The sequence below is a fragment of the Rattus rattus genome, chromosome 8, assembly GCF_011064425.1.
Source record: "Rattus rattus isolate New Zealand chromosome 8, Rrattus_CSIRO_v1, whole genome shotgun sequence".
Lineage (NCBI taxonomy): Eukaryota > Metazoa > Chordata > Mammalia > Rodentia > Muridae > Rattus > Rattus rattus.
This window is the reverse complement of record NC_046161.1, coordinates 100786701-100807531: the sequence shown is the minus strand read 5'-3', so window position 1 is coordinate 100807531 and position 20831 is coordinate 100786701. Positions and strand designations below refer to the sequence as shown.

The 20831-nt window shown below is 41.2% G+C and overlaps 1 protein-coding gene across 1 annotated transcript in view; it reads right to left on the bottom strand.

The window, feature by feature from the left end:
- Smarcc1 (SWI/SNF related, matrix associated, actin dependent regulator of chromatin subfamily c member 1) overlaps positions 1-20831 on the bottom strand; it is a 101503-nt gene that overhangs the window by 26120 nt on the left and 54552 nt on the right. The window contains exons 17-24 of the mRNA XM_032910749.1: positions 20665-20818; positions 19696-19809; positions 17928-17987; positions 15236-15494; positions 13947-14108; positions 6529-6584; positions 4477-4591; positions 2835-2989 (exon numbers count right to left, since the gene is read on the bottom strand). Of these exons, the coding sequence (XP_032766640.1) occupies positions 2835-2989; positions 4477-4591; positions 6529-6584; positions 13947-14108; positions 15236-15494; positions 17928-17987; positions 19696-19809; positions 20665-20818 (1075 nt within the window). The remainder of the gene's footprint in view (positions 1-2834; positions 2990-4476; positions 4592-6528; positions 6585-13946; positions 14109-15235; positions 15495-17927; positions 17988-19695; positions 19810-20664; positions 20819-20831) is intronic.

Here is a 20831-nt window from a genome sequence, read left to right as displayed (position 1 = left end):
AGGCACTGAACTCACACATGAAAGCTAGACAGCAGAAACTTTGCAGCACTGTCCCAGATTTAAAGGGAAACTAGCTTTAATATTGAACACTGGAAGGCAGGAGTGGTGGTGCATGCCTTTAATAAAGGACCAGGGAAATAGGAGCAGGTGGAACTGGGGGGAAGGCCAAGCCTGAAGTGTGACTGTAAAATAATAAAAAAAAAAAAAAAAAAAAAAAAAAAAAAAAAAAAAAAAAAGAAAAAAAAAAGAAAAACCAAGCAGCAATCTGCATGTCTCTAATCTGCATGTTTATGAGAAGTGAACTTTAAAAACTTATTGCTAATAAGAGATTATTTTTATATGAAGGAAAATGGCAAAAAAGGCCTGTGAAATGGCTTGCTGTGTGATGAAGTGTGTCTGATGGTCCCAATCTTGATATCCAGGGCCCATATGAATACAGGAAAGAACTAATTCTGTAAAGACAACTTCCCAAAGCCGTCATCTGACTCTCACGCGCATTATAAACATTAGGGACCCATGGAAGCTCCTGGGGGGCAGTGACCATGTATTCCTGGAGCGGGTGCTGCGCACATGGGTGCGATCATTCATGAACACGTCAGAGCTGAAAGCTTGTCTGTCCTACTTCTTTCACTGTAAACACCAACAAGAGACGGCTCGGTGGTTAAGAGCACTGGCTGCTCTTGCAGAGGACCCAAGTTTGAATGCAAGCACCGCATAGAAGGTCACTGCCGTCCAGTTCCTGGGACCAGATATCTGCCCTAGAGTCAGCAAGCCCCAGGCACAAACATGATACAGATGCACATGCAGTCAAAATACTCACACCCATGAAAAACATATGATACTGATACACATGCAGGCAAAACACCCACACCCATGAAAAAAACCAAACCAAACCCAACTGCTCAGAGAGAATGCTCAGCAGTTAAGATTGTGTCTGCTCTTCCATAGGGCCTAATTCAATTTCCAGCACCCTCAGCAGCGGCCTGAAAACTGCCTATTTATCTCCCACTGTAGGAGATTCAATGCCTCTGGCCTCTATGGGGCATGAGACACTTATGAGGCAGACACTCACACAGATAAACATGACTGAAAATGAAAACAAAGGTCAACAAAAACAAACACAACAAGCACGTCAGTCGCAGGGAGGTGATGGTACAGCAGAGGTAGGGATGGACTAGGAGAGGAGAATCTCACAGTGGTTGTTCCCTAGCACAAGAGTGAAAGGGGTACTACAGATGGGTACCAGAAAAGTCAGGGAAAAACAAAGATCAAGGAATCAAAGATCAGCGAAGGTAACAAACAGGTGTGAAGACCAAGGAAGGAGGAGCTCTTGTAACCTCTTATCTATTGCTGATGAGACAGCCCTCAGTGATCGTATATGCAAGAGAGAATTCACACATCTGAGCACGGTGGAGCACACATTACCCCAGCATTCAGAGGCAAGATGATGTTCCAATAATACAACAGGAAGGCATGAAAAGAGAAAACTTTACAGTGAAGGGACAAAATCACAGAAAAAGGAAACAACAAACCTCACCGATATTAGTACCTTTACATAAGACCATGTATCAAAACCCACAAGAATGCTAGGCATGGTAGTGCACGGCTTTAATCCCATAATTGGGAAGTACAAGTCGGTTGTGATAAATGGTAACAGAAAAAGCATATAGATTAAAAAGTATCTTTGAGTACAGCATGATTGTGCATGCCTTTAGTCCCAGGAGAAGCAGATGGAGCTCTGTGTGTTCAAGGCCAGCCTGGTCTATAAGAAAGTCCATGACAGCCAGGGCTCCATTACACAGAAAAACGCTGTCTCCAAAAAAATAAAATCAAAAAAGGCATCTTTGCAAAATACGTGCAAGAATAAATCTGCAGGATGTACAGGTATTACAGTAAAAAGCAGACATATGCCGGGCTAACAGTACTGCTGTGGCGTGTAAGGATGTGTCTGGGAAGACCCTCCAGGATTTATATTCACCTGGGTCAGAGGAGCACAAACTCCAAACAATGGTTCTGTGTTTTGAATTGGTTTACCTGGAAATTTGCTATGAATCACACCCTACACCTTTAACAGATAAAGTATTCACACTGGCACAGTGGTTTGAAGGCCACGAAAGAACACCTGTGTCCATGTGTGAGGAAATGCCAAGATATATGGTTAAGAATGCTCCAGAACTACAGTTCTTGAAGTCTGGTAAATTACAATGGAAGGAAACCGCTCAGGAAGAATGGATGCAAAATTTTTAAAATTTCATATATTCATCTTTAGAATGTTTTAAAATGCTAAATTAACACGAAGCGTGGGAAAATAACATTTTCCTGTCTTTTTAAATATGCAGCGCAGCCGATACTCTGTTATAAATAGAAAAAACCACCCCCAGGAAAGCTGGCAAATTCAAGAAGAAAAAGCTATTTTAGGTTCTCTCTTTTCAGTCTGTAATACAGGATGAAGTATTTATACAAAAAGGATTTTGTCTTTAAAATCATAAATATTTCAATCTGGTAAAAAATTATTGGAACAATGGTTCTGCAGACAGTTTCCACAGACAAATTAAAAATGAATGAGACCCTTACGGGGAATTCAAACTATGTCTTCCACTGGAGGCCTTCACAAAGCTAAAGCCAACAAGGAATGAAAACCCATCACCCAGAGGACCGGATCTACTCTCAACACCTCGTTCTGCCTGGGGCTTTCTTAACCTAGAAATGCCATTCAAGCAAACAGTCATCCTGCTGGGAGGCAGGCTCTTTATACTAAATGTTCCCAATTAACTACAAACAATATGACCATTCATGGCTTAACAGAGCACGGGAAGGGGGCTGGTGGGGCAAACCTTGGCTTTGGTAGCAGCTGAGGCCAGAGCAGCTGCTGCGGCTGTGGCAACATTTCCTTCGGAAATCTCGTGTTCCACTTTCTTCTTCCCGGTATCGCTTTCTCTTTCTTTACATGTATCAGTGAGCTCTTTGTTCTCTTCATTCTCCTTTTCTTCTAAAAAATTATTTTTAAAAAAGCTTTATTAAAGGTGTAACTGCCTTAGTGACCCATCTTAACCACTTCTCCCACATGATAAACTAGGGCTGATGTTATAAAGATTCCAACACCTTTTTTTCCTTTTTAACCCTTTAAAGAGTTTCACTGAATCACACCCCCCTGCATTTAGGCATACATCCATGGGGATATTTTGGAAGTGGCACACTTTGTCTTTGTGTCATGTTCTCAGGACAGTTCCTTTGGATATAAATGGTAAGCTTGGGGAAACAAGCCTAAGACTTATATTTGTTCAATAAGCAGCAGAATGATCTGAGGACAACTCCCAAGTCTGAAAAAATCAGACAGAGAAATAGTATACCACAAGTGTGAGACAGATATGATGCGATGTTACTGCAACAGACAAAATAAAGTGGCATAATTCAGACAGACAGAGTGACACCCCTCCAAAAGAATGAGGCGATAATAAATACGAACTGGGAGACAGACACAAACACAGATCAAAGGGCAGGCAAGGGAATCTAAATGCCAATGAACAGTTTGCTTAATGTCTATTGAAAACAAAGAGAAAAAGCAGCTACCAGAATAAGCACTAACTTTCAACTAAACCCAAGAGAGAGGCATGATGGTATCACACCTTTGACCTGAGCACTCTGGAGGGCTGAAAAGGTGGCTTCTCTAGAGGCTCAGACTAAAGGACAGCAAGTACAAAGATTACAGACTCAATTTAAGGCTAGCTTGGTCAACTTAGTAATATCCAGCCTCAAAATTTTAAAATAGAACAAGAAACAAATCACCAAGCAGGACCATGAACTTGTGGTACAGTGTGCAAAATACTATAGGCTCAATTATCTCCCCCTCCACCCTAAATCCAAAGTAAAAAAAAAGTCAACATAGTGGCAAAAGCCTGAAAATCTTTTACTTGGGAAGAAGTGGCAGGAAGATCAGCATCAGCTACAAAGCAAGTTTCAGGTCAGCTTGGGTTAATCAAGCCATTGTCTCAGAACAACAGACATGATCCTGTCAAAAGTGGTCAAGAGGACTCGCTGGCAGCTCTTCTCAGGACCCCAGCTCCTCTCAGCTCCGCCATGTCAGTCACAACTGTGGAGACCTCTAGTACCAAGGGTGCAACACTCACTTCTGGCCTCAAAGGGCAACGCACACAGGAGGTAAACAGACACGCACAATGTGTACATAAACACACACACAGGAAAACACACACACACACACACACACACACACACACACACACACACACACACACACAGGAAAACACCCACGCACAGATAATAAAGTAAACTCATAGTGGTCAATCAAATATATAAACCAATAATCCCACAAACACTACTAACAATAAAAAACTGTTCTTAAATATAATAAATTGTTTTTAAAGGAGGAAAAGGTCTTTCTGTCCCAAGGACCAGAGCTTCCCCACAGCCTTGGAGTCACAGGAACAACGTGGCATAAGAAGCCCTGGCCCAGGTCACCTGGCTTGACGTCCTCACTGGTGTCACTATCTCGTTCCTTCTCGCTGTTTTTCTCATTCTCTCCATCTTGTATTTTATCCCCTTCATCCGATTCATTTTCCCCTTTGTTTTCTGCCTGAAAGTCATACAAACAAGAGAGCGCAGATAAGTGAGCAGCCAGTCAGGATGAAACCATCTGAAGCTAACACCAGGTTTCATGGTTGAGGATGAGAGCAGCAGACTAGATTTGGAAGGGCCTGGGAAGGCAGACCCAGGGAAAAGACTAATCCTGGGATGTGTATTTGTAACCAATTAGAAAGGTGGGTCTCCAATTGAGATGATACACTTCAAGGATATAGTACCTGGTGCTTCTGCAACCTCTGCTACTAAGACCGGTTTACAATACCCAAGGAATATCAGAGCAACTAAACGATATTATTTATTGATTAAAAACAAAGACCAAAGAAACATACACACACAGATACACAGACATACACACATGATTTTGCCCCCCCATTTTTATGTATATGATGTACATGTATGTGCATTTGTGATTGTGGGAATGTATGCACAGAGGCCAGTGGTTGACATTGGTAATCGATGCCAATCACTCTTCTACCTTATTCAATGAAGCAGGGTTTCTTAAAAGTTATCTTGCTTGGGGATCCAGTCTCTGCCTTCTGAGGTTAAAATTAGAGGCAGGCTATCATGGGCACTGGGTATTTATGTGGGTTCTGGTGATCCAAGAGATAAGTGTGATCACTCCAGCTCTCAAATAGTTGTTTAAAAGGGCTGAAAGAAACCCTTTGGTTTGACTTTGGCAGAAGAAACCCTGATGAAAGGACTTTGTCGAGCCACTTACTGATAGCTTCAGTAACACAGAAGAGTGATTTGCTTTGGTGTCTGAAAACCACCAACAGTTCAACATTTGTGAAATCTGTGACCTTGGACAAACTACAGAACAGTCTGTAAAAATCTCATCTAATCACCGCATCACTGACTTGATGAGCTATTCCAAGAATTAAACTGGAGAGGCCGGAGAGAAGGCTCAACAATTCAGAAGACCCAGGAGGAATTCCTGGTATCCACTTAGCAGCTCACAGCCACCTGTAATCCTGTAGGAGGGAACCAGATGCCCTCTTCTAACTTCCCCAGGCACCAGGCATGCAAGTGGCACAGATGTACAAGCAAGTAAAACAAACACACCACTAAGAATAAACAAACAAAATAAACAAAAGCAGGGTGCAGGGACTCAGCACTGAGAAGACACATGGAGGTGAGGCACACGGATCTACAATAGTGAGTTCCAGTCAGCCAGAGCTTCACAGCGAGACTGTGCCTCAACACAAACACAAGAATCCACAACAAAAGAATTCAATGAAATCACAAATGGAAAACTACGGTGTGATATCTGGAACACTGCAGTCATAACAATTGTATTAAGTGGAGTTTCTCCTTTTCTATATAACTTCGTACACATGTGATCAAGACCTTGAATCCCCACTCATGTATACTTACACGTTGATTCCATGCCCTCTCATTCAGTCTTTACAGTTCTTTTTTTTTTTTCTATTCTTTTTTTTCGGAGCTGGGGATCGAACCCAGGGCCTTGCGCTTGCTAGGCGCAAGCGCTCTACCACTGAGCCAAATCCCCAACCCCCTTTACAGTTCTTTTTGCTCTTTAAAACCTACCTCCAATGTCAGCTTATCGTCAACTGTTACTAAGTGTTCCTCTGCTGGTACTAAGTCTCCTAGAAAATCATCTGGTACGAAATTCTCCTCTGAACAAATATAAAACCTAAGTCCTACAAATCAATATTTACAAAACCAATTTCTGTATAAATATTCCCAATTGTGCCTAAACAGGGCAGAGAGAGAGTAGGGCAAGCTGTGGAGGGAGCTAGAGAAGAGTCTGTGGAAGCAGTGTCCATCACACTCTGCTCAACTGTAGCTTAAGTAGAAAATCCACTGCTAGTCCCCTGAAGGTGACTTGACATATCACAAAATCTGAAAACCAGCACAGGAGAAGGGACTGCACTCCTTTTGGTGAAGAGATATCTGAGTAGCCTTTACCTTTTCAGGCTGCTGACCATCAGGATCTGTCTCCATCTTCTCTTCTTCAGACCCTTCTACAAGCGAAAGAATAAAAGTAATATGGAAATAGGTAAAATCAGTGTTATTACAGACCATCTAAAATATACATATATATACATATATATACATATATATATATATATATGGAACAATTAATCAGTAACCTGGTCCCAAAAGAAGTCGGACATAAATAGCACATACTTTATGAGCAAGTAAAAAGGGTGTAAGAGCAATACTGTCAAAATAAATGCTGTCAAAAGCAGGGCAGTGGTTAAATAAGGAAGGGATAGGTAGAGATACCAGGGTCAACAGACAGAGCAGCAATGATGTCACTATTTGTCTTGATCTAGCACTCTTGATAGTAATGAATTTTAGTTGAGAAAATGTACTATGCTTACATGGATTTTCTGTATATAATAATTGGAAATGTTAAAGAGTAAATGTAACTCATTTTGACTAACAGCAATTTAATGTGCACATAATCAATCAGGCATTGTAGGAACATTGCTTAGTCCTGCATTGGCTGAAACCATAAGACCTAATTGTGGTGAGTGAGAGCAAAAGTCAACTCGTCTGCCACAGCACACAAAGGTGTGAGCTGCCTCAGCCAGTGAAATACCAATGACTCAGGAACCATGAAAAAGAGAACACACAGTCAAATCAGCAGTATCAGGGAGACAAAGTATCTAACTGTATATATGTGGTCCCAATTTGAGAGATGAAAAACGTTAGAAGGAGGTTATAACATTGCTCTAGACCACCTAGGAATTACCTAGTAACAGGAATGAGCTAAAAAAAAAATCTTTATTTTACATAACATGCTGTCTTAAAAATAAGGATTTTGCTGTGAGAATTGGGGAAGAATATGTTCTGAAGTCAGTCTCTGGGATGGGGCATAGTGGAAGAGAGGCAGATAATGTTATAGAAAATGAACACTGCTTAAAACAAAAAAAGAGGAAGACACTTGGTTTTTGTTTTTTTAGGACACAGTTTCCCAGTGTAGTCCTGGCTATATTGGAGTTCGATCTATAGATCAGGCTGGCCTTGAACTCAGATCTGCCTGGCTCTATGAACCAGCCCAGGCAAAAACTCTTAAAGACTACACTCTACAGAGTAAAATTTTATATCACACCACTGTAACAGGATTTTAATGTTAAACTGGCTTGTTTGTAAGAAAAACAGTGCTCAAAGCTACTAACTAAGCAAACAGTTGTGTAGTTTTTAATGAGTCCACCAATCTCATTGTTTTCAGAATAATGGTCAAATAGCAGCCCCCTTGTCCAGCCACCAAAGACAGGAGCACAGAGCGTCAGAAGTAGCACCAGATCATGCAGACTCTAGAACCAGGATGTGAATGGAGCAATCTCATCAACATATAACCGCTGTCCAAAAATTAGGCCATGGTGGAGTCAGGATCGAGGAAGAAGAGAGAACCCTCTGATCCTTGCACAGGGCTGTCCAAAACCACAGGCAGTGAGTCCTCTGGTTCCAATTCAGTGTCCAACCCAGCCCACACCAACTGAGGGGACTTAGGGAGCTTATACGTTATTTAAAAAAAAAAAACAAAAACAAAAAAATTTATTTATTTTGTATATGAGTACACTGTCGCTGTCTTCAGACACCAGAAGAGGGCATCAGATCCCATTACAGATGGTTGTGAGCCACCATGTGGTTGCTGGGATTTGAACTCAGGACCTCTGGAAGAGCAGTCAGTGCTCTCTCTTAACCACTGAGCCATCTCTCGAGGCCTTGCTTTTTATTTTTTAAAAGACAGGATCTCACTATGTAGTCATGTTTGGCCTAGAAGTTGACTATGTAGCCAATTTGGCCAAAAGTCACACATATCCCTTGTCTGCCTCCCTAGCACTGAAATTAAAGGTGTGCTCCATTAACATCAGCTGGAGATTTGATTGAAAGATGAGGACATAAAGACGGGAGTGAGATATTTTTAGGTAGGGGAATTGGATTTGAAGTGGGGAAAAATCTGCAAGATTCATTGTTTTTTAAGAAAATTTCAAGGTAAAAGAAAATAAGTAAATGATAGCAGTGTATAAAAGAAGACAAGGGAGAAAATAGCCACAAACTGATACAAAATGATGTTATAGCATAAATAAGAAAAGCTAACTCTATTAGAAAGTAACCGCTGCATCGTCAAAGGATGAGCTGGTGACACGTGCTGGTGACATGTGCTGCTCTTCTGGAGGAGCTAGCTAGGTTCCATCCCCGCACTGATAGAGGGGCTCAAAACTATCCATAATCCAAGTCCACTTAATCCAATGTCGTCTTCTGTCGTTTGACGGCACCATGCATGCAGAAGGTGCACATAAACAATCCCGTATTCACAGAATAAATCTAAACAAAACAATAAAACCAAAGTCTCCAAGAAAGCCATGCATGTGTGTACACCTTTAATTGCAGCATCGGGGAGGGAGAAGCAGAGCGAGCTCTGTGGGTTTGAAATCTTTTCTCAAAAAAACAAAAAGCAATGAGTAACAAAATGGGAGAAACTACACGCAAAACAGTTAATGAGGCATTCGTATAGGAGAACTGTGAGGAAACAGAGCAGAAGCCAAAATTAGCTTTCATGGATTGGCCCAGAAATAGGAAAGAGAGGAGACGTAAGTGAAGTCTATATGAGGGAAGCTCACAGAAGTGACATTTCAAACTAATCGGGAGGGACTCTCACCCCAGATAGAGTCGAATGACAGGCTGCAAGTAAAGACACAAGCTTTGGGGGAGACTGCATTTCCTAACCTTCTGCTGAGCATAGGACTTGTTTACAAATGAGAAAGGATGGGTGAGGTTGGAGAATGTCCATGTTCCAGGTCTGAAGGACAAATCTGATTAAAGTGATACCATCAAGAGCAAAGTTAGTGATGTGGGTCCATGGTCTTCACATGTCCGCTAGTCCAACTACACGGTAGTTAAGAATGTGTATTAGAGGGTTGGGGATTTAGCTCAGTGGTAGAGCTTTGCCTAGCAAAAGGCCCTGGGTTCGGTCCCCAGCTCCAAAAAAAAAAAAAAAAAAAAAAAGTACTTAAAAGAATGTGTATTAGAACTCTATGAAGCATGAAGAGCGTACACAGATGCTATAATAAGACACAAGGGCACGGCTCCCAGATGCCCACTGAGAGTGGGAAGCTAAACAGGACTGCAATCATTCAAAACGGATTGCACAGGAGGGGATTAAACAGCTACCTGGATAACATATGGATAAGTGGGAAAATAAAATACCGAGTAGAAAAAAAATTTCTCAGAAGTGTAAATATTTCATATTTTACAATGTCTAAGACCTAGCAAAATCATACTTAACACACGTTGTTCAATTGCATATAATAGAACTCCACTTAAAGACAGGATTTCTCTTGTTAAGAGTGGAGGTGAGGTGAAAAAGGAGGAAGAGAATCATCAGCCATGGTCTGATCTGAGTTCAGATTTAAAGTGGAGCTTTTGGCTTGGGGTGCTGACCCACACCTTTAATCACAGCACTCCAGAGGCTGAGTCAGAGAGAGAGGCAGATCTGGGAATTCAAGGTCAAGATGGTCCACATAGTGATATCCTGTCTCAAAACATGAAGATACATTGAGCTGGTAAGATTGGAGAAGAATACTATCAGAAAATGTAGTAATATGAGTTTTTAAACGAACCTCAAACATCATGGGTTAATAAATATGCACCATCATCAAAAAGTAATACACATTGTTGCTTTTGAAAATCTACCCACAATTTTATATTTTATTTGCACATTCTAAATGTACCACACACTCACATTATCTATTGTAAGGCAAGTCAAACTTGACATCAACTTTTTAAAATTGACTGTAATTCAAAGATAAAAGGCTATGTAAATTAATATCTACTTATATGATGAAGAGCCACTGAAAGAAGAAAAACGAGAAATAGTTCTTATACTCTTACAACGTCTAAAAATATTTTAATTAATTACATTTCTGTATTTATCTCTTAATGCTATGAAAACAGCTTCTGCTTTGTTTGAAGTGTGACTCCCACCCTATTTATTTATTATTGATCTCTCTCTGTTTTTAAGACAGAGTCTTTACATGGTTCTGGCTGTCCTAGAACTAAGTATATAGACCATGCTGGTCTTGAACTCAAAGAGATCCATCTGCTTCTGCAGAGATTAAAGATGTGTTCCACCATGGTCAGGTAGAAACTGCTCAATTTATTTAATTTTATTTCATGTGTATGCGTTTGCCTGAACATCATGTGTGTTGTGCAGGGGCCCTGGAGTGGAGACCACGGCATCTGGTCCCTGGAAATGAGCTATGGACAGCTGTAAACATCCCTGGGAATCCTGGGAATCCTACCTTTGTCCTCTGAAAGGCAACCTAGTACTCAGGGGCACATCTCTGTGGCCCCTACACTACCAATATTAGAGCAGACTCAGACTCCATCCCACTACCATTTGATGGTGTTGACAGAGCAGAAAGCTGAAAATCCTTTGGCCCATATTGTAGAATGACCCACATATGCAGAGTTAAGAAATAATTAAAATACCTAATTAAAATAATTTTAAGCTTTGAGACAAGGGTCTCACTATACAGACCAAGCTGGGCTGGAACTCACGAGCCTTAGCTTCCTAACTGGTAGGATCACAGATACGTGCCACCAAGCCCCACATTATAATGAATGTTCAGAATTACCTTAAACAAGATGGCACATGGCATAAATTGGGAGGCAGTTGCTAAAGTCATTCTAAAAATAATGTGGCTGGCAAAAACAGGATGGGAAGAGAATCTGAAATCATTTTCAAAGGGGCTGAAGGAGCTGTAAACATTAGATCTGAGAGACTCAAATGCTTGTAACAAAAAGATGTCTTATAAAGTGTATTCTGAATAAGTATTCTTCATTATTGAGTCAGCTCTGTGGTTATCTACTGGAAACCATCTCCATTTTGGCACTTCATTTGTAAACCATCCAGTTTTCGATTAGTTCTACCTGTTATCTTACTTGATATAAATCGTAATAAGAGGTATGTGTATATTTATCAAGACAAAAAAGTACCTAATTTGACACAAAAGACCTAAAAAGGCAATTATATGTTACATAATAAAAATTCTACCACCTCCCTTGTAGAAAGTAAGAATAATCAGAAAGTCACTTAAATCTAAGCCAGGCCTTAATGATTAATTACACATCCAATTATAAACTATTTGGAAGACATTTAGAGTGGGCTGGCGTCAAAATCAAAGATCTACCAGCCTCTGACTTGAGTGTGGGCACTAACTGTGTGACACCAGGCCTAGCTTGGAAACTCGTTCTTAACCCTCTTGAATGGATCCAGCTGGCCCCGTCCACATGAAGGCAGACTCAGACTTACACACGATTTGTTAAGGAGCTCAGTGAACAATCTGCTAATTGACAGTCTTCCCGATCATTCTGTTTGTCAAAACACAACTCAACATGCCAAAGATTCTCTAAGGAATAAAGCTGTAAACAGGGAAAACTGCAGACCAAGAACATAAACAGGATTTGCAGTAAGATGTCTGACAGACCAGACCTTCACTGCCCGCTGAATGCATGCTCATTCCATCATTTGGATCAAAGTTATATCCTTCAAAACGGGCAGCAACGGGTAAGATGGCTCAGTCGGGAGAGGCACAGCACCAAGTCTGAGTCAGGACTTCAGTACCCACACAGTGGGAGGGAAAGTGGCACAGTGCTGCTGTACTCATGCCACATAGAACACTTAAGATGGACGCCTGGAGGAGGGAAAAGATGCCTACGAGGTTACGAGCACTGATTACTCTTTCAAAGAGTCAGCGTTTGGTTTCCAACACCCACGCTGGGAGGCTTGAATCTGCTTGTAATGCCTACTTCCAAGGGACCCTACACGCCATTTCTGGAATCTACTGGCACCGGCACTCAACACTTAATATATAAAGATACATAAAAAATAAATATTTTTAAGAAACTGATATTCATCCCATTATGTTAGTTACTGAAGAAAAACATTCCTATCTCTACAAAACACATGCAAACTACGTCATGTCCATAAAACCATGCTGTGTACAATTTGATATAAAATAAACAAAAGTAACTTAAAAACTAAATGTTATTTACTTAGATATTTACATATTATACCGAAACCTTAGATTAGGTTGTATGATTGTAATGGGAAGAAATCTGGTCTTCTGTTCTCCATGTGTCCATGGTCAAAAGCATGTGCTAAAACTACACCTATGGCATACACACACACTCACTCACACACCCATACATACTACACCTATGACATACACACACACTCACTCACACACCCATAAATACTACACCTATGGCATACACACACACACACACACTCACACACCCATAAATACTACACCTATGGCATACACACACACACTCACACCCATAAATACTACACCTATGGCGCACACACACACACTCACACCCATAAATACTACACCTATGGCATAAATACTACACCTATGGCATACACACACACTCACACACCCATAAATACTACACCTATGGCGCACACACACACACTCACACACCCATAAATACTACACCTATGGCATACACACACACACACACACTCATACACCCATAAATACTACACCTATGGCGCACACATACACACCACACCCATAAAACTACACCCATGGCACACACACACACACACACACACCACACACCCATAAACACTACACCATGGCACACACACACCACACACCCATACATACACACCTATGGCACACATATACACTCACACCCATACACACTCACACACCCATAAATACTACACCTATGGCACACACACACACGCCCATACATACTACACCTATGGCACACACACACACACACACTACCCTATGGCACACACATCACACACACACACCTCATGGCACACACACACACGCCCATACACACACACACCTATGGCACATACACACTCACACACACACTCACACCCATACATACTACACCTATGGCACACACACACACTCACACACCCATACATACTACACCTATGGCACACACACACACACACACACACTCCCACACCCCATACTCACACACACCCATACATACTCACACACCTATGGCACACACACACACACACTCTCACACCCATACACACTCACACACACACTCACACCCATAAATACTACACCTATGGCACACACACTCACACCCATACATACTGAGGAACTGATACTGTTCAGTTATCAGGCACTGTTTTTAGCTCTTGCTTTCTCTGTACCACGTCCCCCTTGTCCACCTCACAAGAATGTGAGAAAAATATATATAATAAAATGTAGAGGCACATTATATTGTTTTGATTGCTTGTGTGTAAGCAAAGCCCGTGATTTTGCACACTGACAGGAATATAAGCATCTCTAAAGCGAATGCTGTACTCAGCAGTGACGCACCAAGCTTCTCGGGCTCATCGGGCCCAGTGCCTGCAATGCAGCTGCTCTCCAGGCCGTAGGTAGGATCCACCTTCCCAGAGGCTCTTGCAGCTTCCTGTACTTTCTTGACATGGGCTTCCACCAATTCCAGGGGTACTTCTTCTCGAACACGAGAAAACTCCTCTGATTCAAGATCACAAAGACAATATCTTAATTTTGCATAGATATTTGATCCTAGTGTGACAAAGTAACATCAGTTTATACAGTGAGCATAAGAGGGAAAATATAAAATGAATCAATCCAACCACTTCCCTAGGTTATTATCCAAAACATAATAGTGCCTTCTTTATTATACTTTGAAAAGTTGTTTACAGATCTATTAGAAACAAGTAAAATTTCAGTCCTGATTTCACCACTCTGCTGGCAAGACTGGTAACTGTAAAAACACCAAGGATCAAATAACCTTAAAAATGTAAATCCTACAATATAAAAGATGCCTGGGTGAAATTAAGTTATTGAAAATAAATTAAGTAGCTTCCATGCTATATCTCTACCAATATCCTAATGTCATAAAACACTTACTTTCCTTTATACATGAGTGTGTATGTACATGTATGTTGGTTGAGACAAGATCCACAATAGTCCACGCTGAACTTTAAACTCCTGATTCTTTTGTCTCTTCCTCAAAAAAGCTGCAATTTGGGGTTGGGGATTTAGCTCAGTGGTAGAGCGCTTGCCTAGGAAGCAAGGCCCTGGGTTCGATCCCCCAGCTCAAAAAAAAAGAACCAAAAAAAAAAAAAAAAAAAAAAAAAAAAAAAAAAAGCTGCAATTTCACAGGTTATGCCAACCTATCTAGCTGTTCTTCTAAATCCACAAATATTCTATGGGCCAGCAACATGGCTCAGCTAGAATGGACATTTGTGGCCAGGCTGACAATTCAATTCATGAGGCACACGTAGTAGGACAAAGCTCACCCTTGCACTGCTTGCTAATCCTGACCTTCAGAGATAGATCATGGTAAGTGATCTTCCCTCCCTCTCTTTCCTTCTCTCCCCCTCCTTATCTCTGAGTTACTATCCCTGTCAGGATGACTTGTGAGACCATCTATTATGTCTCCCAGTATAGATGCTATAAGCATATACTAGAGCTTCCAGCTTTTACACAGGCTTTGGAGATCTGACTCAGGCCCTCATGCTTGCACAGCATACACTTTATATAACTGAGGCAAATGTTAAGCTCATGGCTAATCATATTTGAATATAAAGTCAGACTTTAGTGCTGGAGAGGTAGCTTTCACAGGAAGTACATACCCAAAGCTGCTTTGGCTGCAGCTGATGCTACTCGAGGGTCAACCACAGATGCTAAAAAGGCAACAGTACTCATCACGGGGTTTCCTGACTGGCTGAAAGGGACAGGCTGGTAAGCTAGTGGCCCAAGAGAAGCATCTGAATTTTCAAGGTACGGGTCCTCAATGGGAAGCCTCAAAAAGTGGAGGATGCATTCATCCTGAGTACGGCTTCCAACATGTTCCGAGACTTTATTCCAATCATCCTTGTACATCTCCAGAGCCTAAGTGAACACACACAAAAAAGGGTGATAGCATCAAATAACAAGGAAGGAAAATAGAAGGGAAGAAAAATGAAGCCAGTGCACTTTTTTCCTCTTCTGTGTGACAGAATCTCACTATGTGATACAGGCTGGTCTTCAACTTCTACTAACCCTGGTTCACAGGCTCAAGAGTGCTAGGCATGCAAACCCAACCTTGCTAAGATTCTGCAGACAGAATTCTAAAAAAATTTGGGTAGTGATCTAGTAGTTATGGTGGCACATGCCCTTCAACCCCAACCCTCTGTAAACTGAGACACAAGATTTGAAGATAACAGAGTGGACAAGATCCTATTTCAAACTAGTAACATAAATAATTATTTCTACATTAAGGTAAAAGCTAATCTGGCAGTGACCCTTATAATAAGTTGTCAATCAGGCAACAAAACAATAATGAAATACCTGAACATTATAATATTAGTTTAAACTGGATCACTACTCTTTACATGAAAACTTTCAAAGAATCTACTCTGAGATGGTGGCTGAAGATTACCACGACAGTATCAAATGTCAGGCTAAAAGCGTAAGAGCAAGCAAGAACAATGCTTATATTCCTCTCATAGCAATGAATAACTTTTTTAAAAAAGATTTATTTTATTCTTGAGTTCACTGTAGGTGTCAGACACACAAGAGGAGGACATCAGATCTCATTACAGATGGTTGTGAGCCACCATGTGGTTGCTGGGAACTGAACTCAGGACCTCTGGAAGAGCAGTCAGTGCTCTTAACCACAGAGCCATCTCTCCAGCCCGCAATGAACAATTTTAAATTGGAAAAATATTTGTAACATTATTAAAATGAAATAAAAATTTGAGTAAATTATGTGTAAGACCAACATGATACAAAGAAAATCAAAGTGAGAGAATGAAAAGATGGGCAGAAAGACAGACAGAAAGAAAGGAAGGTAAGAAAGAGACACAAACAATAAAAAGGGGCAAGTAAGAAGGCTGAGAGACGAAGTCACTGTTTAGTAACCCACAAGATGTTAGAAGAGAACAGACTCCAATGTTGCCCTGCCTTCCACATACACATCATCATCTACCCATACAAACACACTAAGGTCTACAAGACAATGGATTTTTAATAAAAATTGAGGCTAGCAGTAAAAGATTGACAGGACAGAATAGAATGAGTCATAAAATTTATTAGAGTTTTGGTAAAAAGTCTGAAAAACCTTCAAAACAAAAACGAAAACCTGAATCTATATGATTAAATACAGAAAATAAATAGTAAGAAAATATAACAAATGAAACAACTTGTCAACCTTTTAGGGCTTGCTACTGTTACTTCTCTCTGGTGGCATGATTTCCTGATACCCTTTTTTGGGGAATGAGAGTGGGGTGGGGAGGGTCTGGAACAGAAGCAGGAGTGTGTGTGATCTAGGTAAAAGCTTTGCCTTACAGATTCACAAATCTGAAAAAGGTTCTCTCTCCTACCTTCAGTGATCTCACATTTATCTGGCTTTTAAGTTGTCCTACTTAATCATGGAAGGCAAAGGACTTGCAATCTTCAAATGCTAGGTGAGAGGGTGTACACCCAGAAACCTGCCTTGTAAGCTAGTGTTTGCTCTACATAACTGCTTTCAGGACAGTGTTAATAGTAAACAATGCTGCTGAGCCTTATTTCTTCTCAGTTAAGGAATCAACATAAACATGTTGATAATCCCTGCCTGCCTCCTGCCTAAAAGAAAAGACAACCCCAGCTCAGAAGCCACCTGCAGCAAAGAAATGTACTATTGTTTACAAGTATAGCAGGCAGTTCTCTTCGGCATGGTCAGGGCAAACCGTAGCTCAGGAATTTTTACCTCACTCTGTATTTACTGTCCACTCACCTTATGCTTTTGGTTGTGTGCCTGTCCTTTAACGTGTGAGCCATCACTCCAGCCCCATGCACTAACATTTAAGGTAGATATGGAGGTAATTTAGAACCACAGTGTGCACAAAGAACTGTTGCATTTTCTACTTAAAGTACAACCATTACTTCTCATGGCACAAAGGTTCAAAATAGCACTAAATAACAAGCTATATTTGCTTGTGAGTGTGGAGCATACACTCTTTCTTTTCCTTTTTCTTTTTCGGAGCTGGGGACCAAACCCAGGGCCTTGCGCTTGCTAGGCAAGCGCTCTACCACTGAGCTAAATCCCCAACCCCTTTGGAGCATACACTTTTAAGCACAATCCATGATAGATATGGCTAGTCAAGGACTCTGATTGTAAGGAGAGCCTTAGAAAGAGCCACCTGCTTAAACCCAATATAAAAAGGCAAGACTAGAAAAGTGTAGTAGTAACAAAAGTCCCCCAAAAAGTATCTTTTTGAACTATTGAGAGAGAAGGAAAAAAAAAAAGAGCGAGAAAAGACTCCTCAGCTATGAGTAAGGCCAGCACCACTGGTCGCTTACCTCTAGGAGAAGAAGGGTCTCCTGTTCTGTCCACTCCCTCCCGGCACTCGCTCCTTTACTCTGAAGAAACAAAGCCAGAAATTATTTGCTACTCACAAGTGTATGCAGATGGGGCTCAGGCAGGATTTCATTAACCTCACAGAACTGTTTTACCCAGACCATGCAGGGGAGTCCCCCATAACTCACACTCAGACACCTCAACAGAAAGCTTGGCGTGTACCAGCGTCTTGTTTTCATTAGTCCCAGAAGTGTTTACATGCTATTTACACGCTATTTCAACTTTGGGAGATAGAGGTATAGTTTTAAAATACACTAACAAGAAAAATCATTTATAATTATACAGAAACAAGCTATGAACCAGCAAGGCATCTGAGAGTGAGAAGGCTCTCCCACCCGGGTCTGACAGCCTGAGTCAGATACTCCAGGACTTAAGGTCACTGACAATGTTTAAGGTCAGCACTCTCACCTGCTGACCCATCTCTCCAGCATCTTTATTTCTTGGGTTTTTAAGTCTCTTTGTTAAGTCTCAATCTCAGGACAATGAGCCTGCTAGTGCTGGGATGACAAGCTTGAGTAAGCATGAAAAGTTCTGGGAATGGATTTGGTCTTACACTATTCTACTGACTGAAGCAACCATAATTTTAACCAAGCCAAACCAAACTACATGTTGTTAACTTACACACAAGTCTATGGTTATTCCTGTATTGTTGTTTTTACATCTAAGAAAGCTAGGTACATGTGACAGCCACCACATACAAGCTAGGATTATGTTTCTATTACTGAACATAGATATAATCTATTAGCTAATTAAACTTCTTTAAATAGTCGTGTTAATACTTAGCATATTAACTTACAATTTTTCAGCTTATTTTCAAGTAATATTTTGGTCTGTCATTTAAAATGCAGAAAGCTGCTCCTGTCATGGGGTTCTCGTGTCTTTCCCCTTCTTGCTGCACATCTGGTTTTCCTATGCTTGTGGGATCTGAATTCAGGCTGTCAGGCTTGGCTGCGACTGTGCACTGCTTCGCCTCCTGCCAGCCTCTGAATGCAAATGTTCTCCTTACGTCTAGACTAGTGTTAGCCCTCACACAGTCAGCTTGTCAATCCTATTCCTCTTTCTCCTTCCACACATATAAATTAATTCCTGTCTGTTGCCACGATTCCTGCCCTCCATTCTTACTGCTTACCCTGCTTTGTGGTCTGAGTTGGTAGCTGAATCAACAGACACTCACAAGGTTATTACAGGATCTAGCTTTAAAGATTGATCTATTTATTTAATATATGTGAGTTCACTGTTGCTGTCTTCAGACACACCAGAAGAGGGCATCAGATCCCATTACAGATGGTTGTGAGCCACCATGTGGTTGCTGGGATTTGAACTCAGGACCTCTGGAAGAGCAGTTGGCACTCTTTTTTTCTTTTTCTTCCAGGGCTGGGGACTGAACCCAGGACCTTGCGCTTCCTAGGCAAGCACTCTACCACTGAGCCAAATCCCCAACCCCGCAGTTGGCACTCTTAACTGCTGGGCATCTCTCCAGCCCTATTACATGATTCTCACTATATATTTTAACTTACTTTTGAAATTGAACTACCTTCACAAAACCCTGTCTGTAGTTATTTAAATATCTATCTGCTAATCACCTACATGAATGCTGAAAGGGCACCAGACCTGAACAGAAACCTTGCTGTCTCAAGTCAGACTGGATTTACTATACAAGAAAGAAGACATGTGAGCGTGTGGCCAACATGGGTTTATAAAAGCCTTTACCTTTGCCAGTGTTTTCTTGGAGTAAATGTCAGTTCGAAGACCAAAGTTCTGCAAATCAATTGGTTTCTCCTTGTTCTTCTCAGGAAAATTTAACATCTGTTGAGCAGCAGGGACCTGTGAGGCAGAAGACAAAATGACTAGATTTACTGTTTAAATGCGAAGGCATACAAGTTTTTAATAATTATTTCAGATTGGCTAATTCTTTAATCAGCTCAGCATGATGGTGTACACCTCTGATCCAGGAGGTAAGTGGGTCTTAATGAGTTAGAGGTCAGTCTACTCTACAGAGGTCCAAGAGTCAGAACTACATAGGTCTCAAAATCAAAAATGAAATGAAATAACCACTTTCAGCAAGAACAAAAAACTAAGTCTATCTCCACAGTAAACTGTCAATAAACTCAACATGAGAAAAGCAAGTACCTCTGGTGCTCTCCTTAGTCACAGAAGATAGGCAATTTTCCTGCTAATCTATATTCTCTTTGACAATGAGGAGCAAATACAATATGAATGTCCTTTAGTAATACATCACCATGCATGTCTACTTCTGAAATCATGAGTAAACTTATTAATAAAGCCTTTAAAATGCACACAGCCGGGGTTGGGGATTTAGCCCAGGGGTAGAGCACTTGCCTAACAAAGTGCAAGGCCCTGGGTTCGGTCCCCAGCCCCGAAAAAAAAAAAAAAAAAAAAAAAAAAATGCACACAGCCCAGACACAGACGTAATAACAAGTTTCTGTATCATCTGCTTACTTCCTAGTGATACTGGTGGCAAGGGGTTCAAGGGTAACAGTAAATGCGTTAATTTCGTGGGAGAAAGTCTCAGAATTGGTGGCACAGCAATACCTTAAACATTACATATACAACTGGAGGAATGAAAAGCAAAGGTCAACCGTCCCAAGCCTATCAGGTGGGAAGCAGCACCAGGACAGGGCTACCAGGCAGGCCCCAGAGCTGTCACCACTACCTTACCTGAGGTGATCGAAGATGCAGAGGCACGAGCCCAGAGGGTGTGTCAGCTAACACATTGAAATGAGGAGTGGGAGGCGGTCCCATTGCCATGGGTCGACTTTCTGGATCAACTTGGTAGTTAACAAGACCCCACTGCTCTAAGAAGGCATGAACCCTGAAAGATGAAA